Source organism: Strigops habroptila, chromosome Z, assembly GCF_004027225.2.
Source record: "Strigops habroptila isolate Jane chromosome Z, bStrHab1.2.pri, whole genome shotgun sequence".
Classification (NCBI taxonomy): Eukaryota; Metazoa; Chordata; class Aves; order Psittaciformes; family Psittacidae; genus Strigops; species Strigops habroptila.
Window position 1 is genome coordinate 30,425,242 of NC_044302.2, and position 12,967 is coordinate 30,438,208.

Sequence of the window (12,967 nt, forward strand, 5' to 3'; positions counted from 1 at the left end):
GCTGATACGTTTTGTGTGCAATTAACTCCCTTTTTAGCAATGGAGACACACTAGAACTCTATTTGTGCCCTGTCCAAGTAATGTGCTAGCATCATTTCCATAGAAGATAAACCAAAGGGACACACTATATTATTTCACATCTTAATTTTATTACACAGTAACTCTGGCCTTCCAGCTCATATTCTCACCTTTTTGAACAATTTTTTCTTGACTTTAGAACCCTAGTTATCCTGTAACAACAGAGTTAAGATATTGCTTGTAATTTGTTGTTACACTTTTGTCAATTATGGACTATTATTTCCAAATAAAACACAAGCTGCTGCATTATTTTTCCCATAAGCCGTCATTTATCTTCAAATAGAATATTTTTATTTTGCTTTCTTAAAAGGGGATAAAAACTGGTGTTATGCTAAGCACAGTTAAGTTTGAAAGTAACTGCCTGCACCTACAAATAATTAATACTTAAAATTTTCTCATATGAAATCATTCTGTCAGGATTAGTTACGTCCATCAGACGACAAAGATCCTGATTTATTATATTCCTAAAGGGCTAGTTGAATGTTTGGCTGACTGCCACTGAAAATAGTAACAACAAAAAATTAATTGGAAATTAATATAAATACTAGCACATATTTACATCTAGACTGTGTACATAATGTTACAGGTTTTATAAAGATGATCCTATTTGATACACATGGGAATTTTCATAACTCATCTAATATATAGGGTACATATGCCCCTAAATGAAAACTGGTTACCAGAAAAATAATAAAATCCCTTTCAGTAAAATTTTGTGTGTTTGGGGGGCAATCAAAGGACATTATATATACATATAAGTTAGACCAGAAGAAGAATATCCACATTCCCTTCTACACTATCGTATGCAAATACAATTTCAGGTTCCAAAGTGAATAATATACTTTCTAAATTAAATCTATTAATATTTTCACTATTACTGGTGTGAGCCGAAGTAGGTTGTATTTGAAATTCATCTTCCTGAAAACAGTGATAATGCATAACTGAAATAGTAATTTTTCTAATATTTGCCATAAGAAAATATAAAATAAGTTTATTCCTAATATTAGCTCAATATGCATTTATTTTTTAAAATCTTGTCTCAGAGGGCAGCAATTAATCTCTGACATAAGAGCTAACTATAAAATCTAAAGTTTTGATTCAAATGGATACCACCATTTCCTCGGTATCTTCGTCAGTTTTGTTTTAGTCTCTTTCTTGAAAGGTAAGAGGATATCTGAAGTAGCTCTTACTGTTCTTTTTAACCACACTGTGTGAAATGCTCTTTGATTCATAGCTGGGGAGGGGTGGGGGAGTAAGTCACAATCTTTCTGACCTTTTCATATTCACTATCCCCTCCAACTCCTTTGATTTGTGAGCTGCTTTCTTCAAGATTTCTTCAGGAATATCTGCCAGTTTGGCAACATTTAGCCCATAACTCCTTGCAGAGACTCCTTTTGTTATTTGATACAGAAAAGTGATAAATTCAGGACTTTCTTCATCTTCAGATCCTAAAAAAAATAAAGCTGAAATCAAAACCTCCTCTATTAGATTAACAAAACATAGCAGACCAAAGACTAAAACAGCAAAGACTGTGGTCTTTCATTCATGCTTCTTGGGTGATTTATTCCATTGAAGAAATATGGAAGAAGAATATTACCATGAGACCACAAATATTACCTACCCATTGTGAGACTGAAAAAAATCTTCACTATGCTTTTACCTGATGTCATATCAAGCAGACTGTGTGTGTACAACTTAGAATTTCTGTATATTAAGTTGATTACTTACATTGTAACCGGGATATTGCATCTCACATTTGCTGTGCAATGACAGAATAAAGGAAGTGCCAGTAACCCCACAACTAAGAAGTCCATAACTGAAGAACTACAAAAAGTTTGCTGCCTGCCAAGAAGCTAGGAGCCATAGAAAATGCTTGGGAAAAAACAAAGATTAGGATAGTGGATCTTTCACTATGAATTCTTTCTATTCCGTGACAGCAAGACAGAAACATAAGAGCCATCATTATAAATAGGATGACTCTTTCCTCCTCCTCTTCAGACACCCTTGTTGCATCTCTGCACAATCTAGGCCTTGTGTAAAGAGCAGAAAAACTATGGGTTTACTCACTGCCATTCATTCTTCCGTCTTAAAAATGCAGGGTTTTGGAAACAAGGGAGATTGCCATAAATGTTGATGACTCAAACTGATTGGATCTGAGTGATACAAGCCAAAGATAGAAAAAAGCCCATGCCATAAAATTCACCTTAAATAAAAGAATTAAAACATTAAGACATAAGGAATTAAAGATACACGCAGTGTAGGAAACACAGATGTGTTGTTGGTTGCAGGCTGTGGTACTACACCTATTGTGATTTCTGCAGTAAAACAGTGAAGAATACGTATGGCCTGAAGGTTCAGGTCAGCTAACTCTGAAAGCAGAAATGCTGAAGCAGCGCACTGAAACACTAAGTATGGGGTTTCACAGACACAATAGTTAAGGAATAGTAAGTATTGTATGTTGATAACATTTCAATTGCCTGAGAGTATCAGAGACCAACAGTTAATGAACTGAACTCTGAGAGAAAAAGAATGTGCTGATGCTCAGGAGAGTGATGCTCTTAGCTGGGAACATCAGTATGGCTAGGTAGCGCTCACCTAAACACAACATTACTTTGAACTACCTGTGCTCAAAGTTAACATACATTTCAGGGATCCCTGCTTCTAATATTAGGCTTCTATTTGGCTCCCTCTAGGCCAAACCCTAAATTTTTAATTAACTCTCTGAAAAACATTTTAAAAGTGATAGATTATATATTGAAACACATAAAGTGGCAAACACTAAACTTATTTACAGTACTAAGAATGAATTAGGGAGGAGGTTAATGGCAAATATCATGCCTATTCTTAGAAAATTCTTGGAATGGGTCAGAGAACAGACCATTCCTAGGCAAAGTGGGAAAACCAGAGTAAAAGCACAATTACCAATCACCTGACTAAACCTGATACATTGGGGGGGGTGGGGGGAGAGTGGGGAGAAAAAAGTAGTAGTTTATATGGAGGGAAATCCTACATCAAAAATCTGTTGGAAGTTTGGAAGCCACATGACTCATGAGTAGAGAGAGACCCAGTGCATAAACCATATGGGATTTTCAAAAGGCTTTTGACAAGAGTCAAAAAGCATCAAATGCTCTTCTGAAAACTAAGCAGCCATAGTCTGAAAGGCAGGCCTTTGCATTTGTAAATAATTGGTTAAAAGATAGGAAACAGGAGGTAACAGCCAGTTCTTCAATTCTCACCAGGAAGGGTGATCATCACTGCAGTTAGTTGCTCAACGTACCCATTATCAAACAAGAAAAAGAGCTAAGCAGTAAGCTACCGAACTTTACTGAAAATGCTAACTATTTAAGAGCAACAGTGACAAGAAGAAATGCTGTAACTCTTCTGTTTGTTAAACCCAGAACTGAATGGGATTATGATAAGCAAAAATTACACATGGCATAGAAAGGATGAACAGAAATTGTTCCTCTGCCTCTTCTAATTCAAGAACTGAGACCATCAAGTGAAGTTATATGTTGTTTTAAGAGTTTAGAAACAAACAAGAGGTGGTTCTTCACACAATGCAGTGTTAAATTTTGGAACATCTTGATGCAGTAGGATGAAGAGTCTAAAAGTACATAAAGATACTCAGGAAAACTAAACAACCTTATTGAAATGAAATCCACTGAAGATACCAAAAAACCAGAAAACACATCTAGCTCTTGAAACCCCCTAAATAGCAAATGTTTGCAGACAGTGAGATCTTTTAGAGAAGGAGTTGCCATATGTTTGATCCCTAATCCTTCCTTACCTAATCCTTTGTATTTGGCTCCTGTAAAAAGTTGGGACACTGGGCTGGGAGAATCTTTTATCTGACCAAGCTCAGTAAGCCTTATATTTAATATTAAAGAGAAATGGTTGTTCAGTTTTCAAGCCCCCTCCAAAAGTGTATTTAGACTGATACTCTAATGAGTTTGGATGTACTAGTTGCATGTTGAGTTTTAAACTACCGTAACAATTTTGAAATTTCTGCTTATAGCTACAGTACCAGAATTTCAGAAGGATTTATACTGTACCTTTTTGTTCAGCACTTTCCTCCTCATTCACCAGGAAAGCCATATGGTAATTGCCAACTTTGTCTGGATACACCTTCTCCAGCTCACAAACTGATGGATAGTGAGTGACGAACAGTGTCAGTGATTCCACCTACAACAATGCAATAAGGTACATAAGAAGGTTTGGCTTTTAATTTTTTTTAAACAGAGCAACGTATCATATCCCTTTCTCTGAGTTTAGACACGCCACACTTCTACAAGGAAATGCACACCATGTCAATGTCAGCCTTCCATAAAAAAGGCTGAAAAGGCATTAACAAGCATGTGTCAGATTGAACACTTACATCTCTAATAAAATGTTCAAGTGTAGCATAAGCAATAGCAATTCCATCATGTGTGCTAGTTCCTCTTCCCAATTCATCCAAAATTACTAGTGATCTTGAAGTTGCTTTTCTTATTATCTCAGCAGTATCTGTCAGTTCTTCCATAAAGGTACTTCGGCCTTTGTAAATGTTGTCTGCTGCACCCATTCTGCATTGAAATACAAACCAGATGAATTTATCAAGTTCAAATAAATGCCACATAATGCTGGGGGGGGGGGGGGGGGGGGGTGTTTGAAAAAAAAAGACAATTAAAACATTTTGTTATAAACCTCTTGTTGCTGCTCCAAGCAGAGCAGAAAAAAGCAGGCAGAATATTCACCTTCTACAACAAGCTACTGCTTAGGGAAAAAACCGACAACAGCACATGGTCCAGATGTGAGGCTATTCTAAAAGACAGAGGGAATTACTCGTGTACCATTAAGTAAGGGCTTGTATGCATTCTCCAAGACAAAAGTGTATACTGACCCTATGGGCATCTGGGGGATTAGGCTGGAGGGACTGCGGAGAATTTTTCTGGGCCATCAGTGATCTAGTCCTATTGCAAAACCACAGACAGAATCTCAGCATCCCATGTCAACTACAGGAATTGGAAGAAAAATAAGAGCTAGACAAGGGTGTGTTTCCTAGCATGCAATTCTTCCACTTTGACAAACAGTACAAGGCAGCCTGCTTTTCCTTAAAAAGGACCCTGGGAATTCAGACCAGTCAGCTCACAAGAAGGATTCCAGCAAAGGTAGTGATGAAAATTAATTTTACTTTTTTATTGCTTAGTTTGGCTATCCACAATTTGCATGCTTTTCAAATGCTAAGAACACCTGAAAGTATCAGATACTAGCATTTCCATGTAGACAGAACAGACACCAGGGTATCTATGCACCCAAATAGACACACTGGTTAGTTTCTTCCACTGCAGCTTTCACCTCAGAAACCTGTTGGTAATTCACCCTGTTTTTTCTTTTATTTTGCATCTTTCCTTAACTATTCAATAGGCTCTCTACCTGATGAAAGAAAATTTCCTTTTTCCATATATGCTTTTCAATTACATTAATCACGTTACAGTATCACTTCTGAGATAGGTTATCACTACCAAGACTAGGGCTGTAAAAACGTAGTTTTTCACTCTCATCAGCTAATAATATAGTAACATATAAGCCACGCTGATTTAAGGAAAACTTACTCACTGGCCTAGCATATTATATTTTCAATTATAACAGCTGGCCACAACAGTATTTAAAGCCAATCAAAACCTTTAAAGAGAATGCCAGTATAGGTATTTTTTTCTCTTTCGGTGCATCTCTAATATAATGGCTTCTGTTGCCTACAGAAGATAGCAAGATACTCATAATTTTATGAGGATCTTACATCTGTCAAGAGAAACTGACTACCAATACCAAAAGCTAGCAGCTGGATGCAGTACAACTATGATTTCTATATATTCTCTGTCTCCCACCCTGGAAATTTGGTATGGTGCCACACATATGGTCACAATATGCAAATCTTCAATTATAAATGAACTAATTTTGTTTGGAGATGGGCATTATGATACAACTGAGTGCTCCCACATACCCTGGAAGAAAGGTGATTTTGCACATAAGCTAATTAAACTTTACATGATTTTCACTGAATTAAATATGTAATTCAGGATATTGAGGCATTGTGAAACTAACATTTTAATAAACCACTTACTATCGCAATAATTTTAAGTGCTGTGTAGGAACTATGAACATACTATTGAATTTCTCAGTGTCCCCAACACCAATCAGCACCTTTCCTGGTGTGGTTCAGCCACACTGTGCTACTGTAAAATCAAACAATCCCCTTTTATCACAATATTGCACAGATATACAAAGAACAATGTAACTTCGATCTATTTTTAACACTATTAACTACATGAGAACAACAAATACTTTTTATGTCTGAACAATCTCTGGCTCCATAATGGGCAACTTTAACCTTAGTTTCTGACCCTAGGATTGTTAGTATTACTATTTTATCACTTTTATTTGGCTTTTCATTACAGAGACAGCATCTAACAGGCTATTTTGCACCTATGATGATTATACTTAGAGTTCTACGTTCTATTTTTCTCTTGGATTGCATCATTTCCACAGAGCCCTCAAAAGCATTTAGTCATTTTGCATCTGATTTGCATTCACAAAAATAATTTTCAGAACTTCCTCACTAAATGCTCAAGATACAAACAGAAATGAGTATCATCTTTCTCTTGTTAACAACAGCTGCAACATAAGCCTTTCTTTCAAGCATCTTAAAACATTCAAATCCAAGTCAGGCTTATCTACAGATTAAAAAAAAAGCATGTATTTTAAAATGACATAAAAACTCTTAAATGTCATCCTTCGGAAACAGACAGAGTTGTTCTTTCTGCCGCTGTCCTTGACACTAGGAGAATCACACTTGTTTTTCAAACTTATGTGATAAGCAGTATTATCCGAGAAACAAGAATAACTATTTCAATGTGGATGACTGCATTGCTAAAACTAACAGTTAACATGCAGCAAAGCACTGCTCCTGAACTGCATGCTTTATTATTCCCTATACAAGAAAATTTTTGAGTCAAAACACCTATTGTTTAAACAATCCTTTTTGTTCAAGTTTAAAACAGTTTTACATGATTTTCCCTGAATTAAATACGTAATTCAGGATACTGAATTATATATTTAATGTAATTCATTACCACCAAACTTCTACATGATTCAGTGGTTTTCAATTTACATTTTAATGTAGATTCCCTCCTGAATGTTTTTATACATCAAAACATCAAACTTTTTCCTTTAATATTCTGCCCACTAAAAGCGTGCAGACATCCAATGTGAAGAGTGTCTCTTTTAAGTGCTGGCAAGAGATCCATCACTCCTCAGCAAATGCAATTTGGCTGGAAACTACTTGTAATAATGTCTCTTTGACAGCCAACCAAATTTCATAAAGTTATAAACTCTTCATCCTGTAATGTTCAATACATTAATTATGTAAAGAAAAAAAAGGGGGGAGGAGTGAGGAAAAAAGGAGGCATTATCTCTTTTCAGTGCTAGGTTTCAAGTGGTAAAGATTCCTGTCTACAGCCTAGGGAGGTAATGCAACAGGGAAGTAATGTTTTCAGAAACGTAAGTTAGGTTTCCAGAGGATAAGTTAGGTGATATGCAGCAGTAGCTAGCTTTATGTAAACCAGCTGGCACTACATGCTAAACCTGTATGTGGCTACTTAGAGAAAAGCGAAGAGATTTCTTTATTCTGCAGTATTATTCCAGACTTGAATGCAAGCAGGAAATCTGGAGAAACCAGCAAGAAACCTGGAGAGGGACTTATGACAAGGGCCTGTAGGCACAGGGCAACGGGAATGGCTTTAGCCTGACAGAGGGGAGATTGAGATGAGCTCTTAGGCAGAAGTTCTCCCCTGCAAGGGTGGTGAGGCCCTGGCACAGGCTGCCCAGAGAAGCTGTGGCTGCCCCATCCCTGGCAGTGCTCAAAGCCAGGTTGGACGGCGCTTGGAGCAACCTAGTCTAGTGGAAGGTGTCGCTGCCTGTGGCAGGGGGTTGGAACTGAATGAGCTTTAAAGTCCCTTCCAACCCAAACCAGTCTGTGATTCTATGAAATGGCTGGGTTTTTAACCTGCTCTCCTGAGTCAAGACATGCACACAGTACTGACCTTTTCCAATGCAAATGTTTATAGAATCATAGAATATGATGGTTAAAAATTAATGTGATATACAGAAGCTTCTAATTAAGGCTTTTTTCCATGCTACCTTTCAAAAGAAGTTGTCTAACATGCTGCTGTTAAGTTGCTTTGGCTATAAAATTTAAGAGCACTGTGTGGAACTCAGGTATTTTATTATTCTTTTATGTTAGTGTGAATCCCTCACACTGCTTGTGAAAATGACCAAGAGCTCCCAGTAGCAGCAAAAACCGATCACATAGCATCAAACGAATCCTAGAAAACAAGATGGCAAAACCATTCTATAAAGCCTTAGTCTCATATGGTTGTTAACATCCTGGTACTATTTAGTAAGTCCTAGTTTATAAAACACTTAATGCTGAAAAAAAACCCCTTAAATGAAATTTACAATTTTTCACCTTGATTTTAGAAACATGCATTGACTATAGAAGTTCATCTAAAATACTTACTGGAGAAATCAAACCTAGTGCCTGTTACAGAAGAATAAACCTAATTAGCATAGAGCTTCTACACACTGTCTTTGCGGTTTTCAAGAGAAGCATTTAGGTTTCCAGATATGGTTTGCCTTCCAGATCTGAAGCCAGAATTCATCTCAGAATGTAGTCATAGTCAATTTATTTATTCATCAAGACCAATTAAAACTGAAAGAAAACTACTCTTTTCTCTGAGAATATCTTAAATGTAAGGTGCAGAGCACCTCGCTCTGAACACCATCACCAAAGACATCCCTTCTGTGATTCAAAGAGAACACTGAGAAAAACACACAATAAATTCATAATGTGACTTTACAATTCCACTCGCTCCCTCTCACACAAAACCCTTCAAAATGTCATTCCAAGGATCACTGTACTTGAATAGGAGTTATTTAAATTAAAATAACTAGTTTGCAGAAAGAAAGGCTTAGATGGGCTCTTGTCTTACAGTTTATGCCTTTTCTTGCATGGGACCGTTCCCTACAACATGTTTTTGATAACAATGTATGGTTCATATTTTTAAAAAAGATCTTGTAACAACTGTTTTGCATCCTTTTATTTTTTGCAGAAAACACTCTTCCCAGCTGAAGTTTCATATGGTCTTTGCAGAAAACATAAGTACGAGCCTTAACTGAAGACAATGTTTATAAGAACAGAAAAACTTGTTATTGCTCCTGCCATGAAGGGGAGAACACAAGCGCAATTTCATTTCAAAACTTTGGTAAATCTTCTCCCATTGAATTGGGTTATTGACTGTCTATTAAGCACCTAGCAAAGAACACTTAGAGACTTCACAGGTTAAAAATAAAAAGTAGTTTGCAAATTGCTCTGCCAAGAAAATGAAAACGGGCATCCTAAACAGAGGTCTGGCAGGCTGACTACTGCATGTCCTCTCCCACTGAGGCCCCAGGAATCCCAATACCTTTAACCAGAACAATTATTCAGTTTTACTCACAAAAGCAACTTGAAACCCTGTGTATTTTAGAAACACTGGGACTGATAATAAGAATTTCACAGTATTTAGTACAAAAGTAGCCCAACTGGGATGCTGTAACTTCTGGCCACTTTCCACATGCAATGAAAATTTATCAAGTAATTCTTTAGAAGAGAGCATCTGCAAATTTATAACAGTTCACTGGCAAGAAACTAATGCTTCACACTCCCCCACAGAGTACTGGTAAATCATTTACTTCATTTCCATCAAGCTCTTACTGATTCAAACCTAAAACTGTCAATAAGAAAAATAATTTACAGAAACTGCAATTACAGAATTTGAAAAAAAACCCACCCCTCTTTTCCTAAGTATGACAGAAAGTATTGTTATCAAGGTAGTTATTAATTCTGCATTATTCATGGGCAACTTCTAAAAAGTAAATGTGTGCAAAGTTACGTGGATGACTATGATAGGAAATTGGAAGATGCTTGTGGTGCTAACCTATTTACAGTAAACAGGCACACACGTGCTCAACCATTTCCACAACTCCTTATTTGCAAATTTTAAATGAAGAAATACCGATGGCACATCACCCAGTTTAGAAGAACAGTTGTTGAAAAGCCTGACAGAATGCAATACACATTTAATGTAAAATACATTTTTATTTTGTAAATTATTGTAGACGTGATATTGTTAGTCACTGAGAAATTAACGAAACTAGTAAAACTTAAAATCACTAGAGATACATACTTTGCATTATCCTGGAAAGAAAATCAAGACCAAAGCAATTTTAACACTCATGGTGTTTTTACCTTTTTCTCCCCCCCGCTATCACTAGGTAATTGAAATAGCCCGAACAAGTAATTACTTAAATCCTTATTACCTTATACACCTGGCAAACAGAGGCATACTGCACACATAAGCACCCCAGTATATTAAAAGCAACGTATCTAACAGGATTAGCCTCCAAGATGTGAACTGCATTGATTTTTTTGCTGAAAGCCAGAGGAAAGAAAAAAGCATCCCTGGGTTGCAAGGAACACTCAATATTTTAAAAGCTTCACCTTGACTGACAGAACAGGTAGGACTGAGTTCAGAAGACAAAATACCACTCTAGTCAATACTGTCACAGAGTGACAAGAAGTTACTGATATCCTCTCATTCCTAATGCTGTAGAAGATAACGGAAGTCCAGTTTTTCTTCCAAAAGTTTATGTTACATTACCTAATGTATCGACGGGTTGCTTTCCACAGGTCCATCAGCTTTTACACTTATTTAAACATGTTTTTACTCTGATTTCTCTGCAGGAAACCATTAACACATTAATAAATGTTACTGATCGACAAGAGAAAGAACAGATTAAGAGTACAATCATTTTGCATGAAGGATAAATTATAAGCGTAGATATTCAAATTAGGGTGTTTATTTGCAAGCCATTAATGTTAGCCTGAAGAAGCTGAGAAAAATGAAGACAAAGAAAAGCCCAACCCTAAAACATGCACAGGTTTACACTTACTACTCTGGGATTCCAGTGAGGGAACTCAAGGTAATTAAGTTAATGTGCATATGCAGCTGAAGGATTGAGGCCAAGGGGGATTAAAAAGCAGAAACTATAGCAACAGACTAGGGACAATAGCTGAAGCGTTCAGCGCAAGTGAACTTTTCCCCTTTAAACCTGTGGATGCTACGGAAAATCCAGTTTAAACTGTGACTGGGTTAAATCGTAGCATGGAAGAATTTTAGAAAGGTAAGTACCACCATTCAGTATAAGAGTTAACTTTGCTGTAAGACAGCTTGTCAGCCTCACAGGCAAATTCTGCCACCCCCTTTAGGGGAAAGCTTTTCAATCCCTTTCAGGAATACTGCAATATGCAGCAGAAATTGTTTTATAAATCTCACTGTATACATAAATGTCTTTTATTGACTTAAATGAATTTTTCAAGCCTGATTTAAAACCCTGCAAGCAAACCAGTTTCTTGTATTTACAGATATTATTACAGATATTGAGTGCCATGTAAATAAACCAAAGAATGTTTTGTTAAATATTATTTTATTACAGGTATATGAGATAAACCTAACACCGCGGATGCATGTTACTATGAAAAGAACAAAGACATGAAACTAAATTAGCCACAAATACACACACAGCACAACTTAATTTATTTCTACAGAGCTACAGAACACTGTCAGGAAGCGTGACAGTTCAAATGTACTGTGACATGTCCAGAACAGAAAACAGAAAACCAGGACAAAATAATTTTCAATTTAACAACACTAACTACAACTTTTACTTATTCTCTTATTTTTCAAAAAGAACATCTCCACGCGATTAAAAATAGGTGCAATGAACTTAATACACCACCCTTGTCTTCTCCTGAAAACAGGAAATAATTCACTCCAGAGGTGTAATTATAGGACTGTAAGCAGAACTTGAAAGGCTTAAGTAATTTTTGTTATTCTGGCAATAAACACAAATACAATTAAGCAAGAACAAAATGAAATGAATTACCCTGCCATAAAAAAGTAATATTTCTGAAAATTACTTTTGGGTTCCTGACAGCTATCAAGTTCTATTTGACTGACTGCCATTGCTGCTTTCTAGAGCAATACAAACAACACGTGTTCAGCATATCAGCATACAAAATTCTCACGTGGACTTGCCAGTCACTTGGGATTGCTTTGTATGAATGGTTCCCTATACTTTACTAGGTGTAAATAACTAAAAAAACCCCAAAAAACCACCATCCAAAAAACTCAACCACCACCCTCCCAAAAAAAAAAAACCAACCCAAAAAACACCCACCCAAAAAACACCCCCAAAAACAAAACAAAAAACCGCAACACAAAACCAACCAAAACCCAACAAAAGAACCCCAAACAAAATCTAACAAGGCATCAACCAAAGTTCTGGCCAGAAACAGGTAACATACAGACAAGTTGCTCTGCTGAGAGATACTCCTCCACAGTTTCTCTTCAGCATTCAATCTCCTGGTGATTTCTGTATTACGCAAGACGCCTCCAAACTGCCCTGCCAAACACTGCTGTCACCTCAAGACTAGAATTTCATAGCCTAGTTTTTAATGACAAAGGTATGAAGAAGCTGACTAGCTGAATCTTCATGCCAGGTTTTGTGATTTAACTGATATTTCTGGGACAGGCAGGAAGACTAATCTTCATAATCCTAATCTGTAAGCCTTAAAGAAATCGATAAAGCTTAATAAAAGAATAAATAGAAGCAAGGAATTTTGTAGTTTGATAGCTGGTATTTTGAGTTAACACCAACAAAGCTTGCATGTGATAAAAAAATGAGAGGGTAGTGCTATTCTTGCAATATACTGAAGACTTTATCATAAAGGACAACTTATTATTGCCAAGTA

At 36.5% G+C, this 12,967-nt stretch overlaps 2 protein-coding genes across 10 annotated transcripts in view; both read right to left on the bottom strand.

The window, feature by feature from the left end:
- Positions 1–12,967, bottom strand: part of ATP6AP1L (ATPase H+ transporting accessory protein 1 like) — a 756,678-nt gene that overhangs the window by 624,025 nt on the left and 119,686 nt on the right. The gene's annotated exons all lie outside the window — the stretch shown is intronic.
- MSH3 (mutS homolog 3) overlaps positions 1–12,967 on the bottom strand; it is a 109,346-nt gene that overhangs the window by 2,907 nt on the left and 93,472 nt on the right. For all 8 annotated transcript variants that reach the window (XR_003989187.1, XM_030470271.1, XM_030470270.1 and 5 more), the window contains 3 exons: positions 4,454–4,640; positions 4,131–4,260; positions 1,352–1,526 (listed from right to left, as the gene is read on the bottom strand). Coding sequence is in view for 7 of the 8 variants with exons in the window: in XM_030470271.1 (XP_030326131.1) it covers positions 1,352–1,526; positions 4,131–4,260; positions 4,454–4,640 (492 nt within the window). In the remaining variant the exon portion in view is untranslated. The remainder of the gene's footprint in view (positions 1–1,351; positions 1,527–4,130; positions 4,261–4,453; positions 4,641–12,967) is intronic.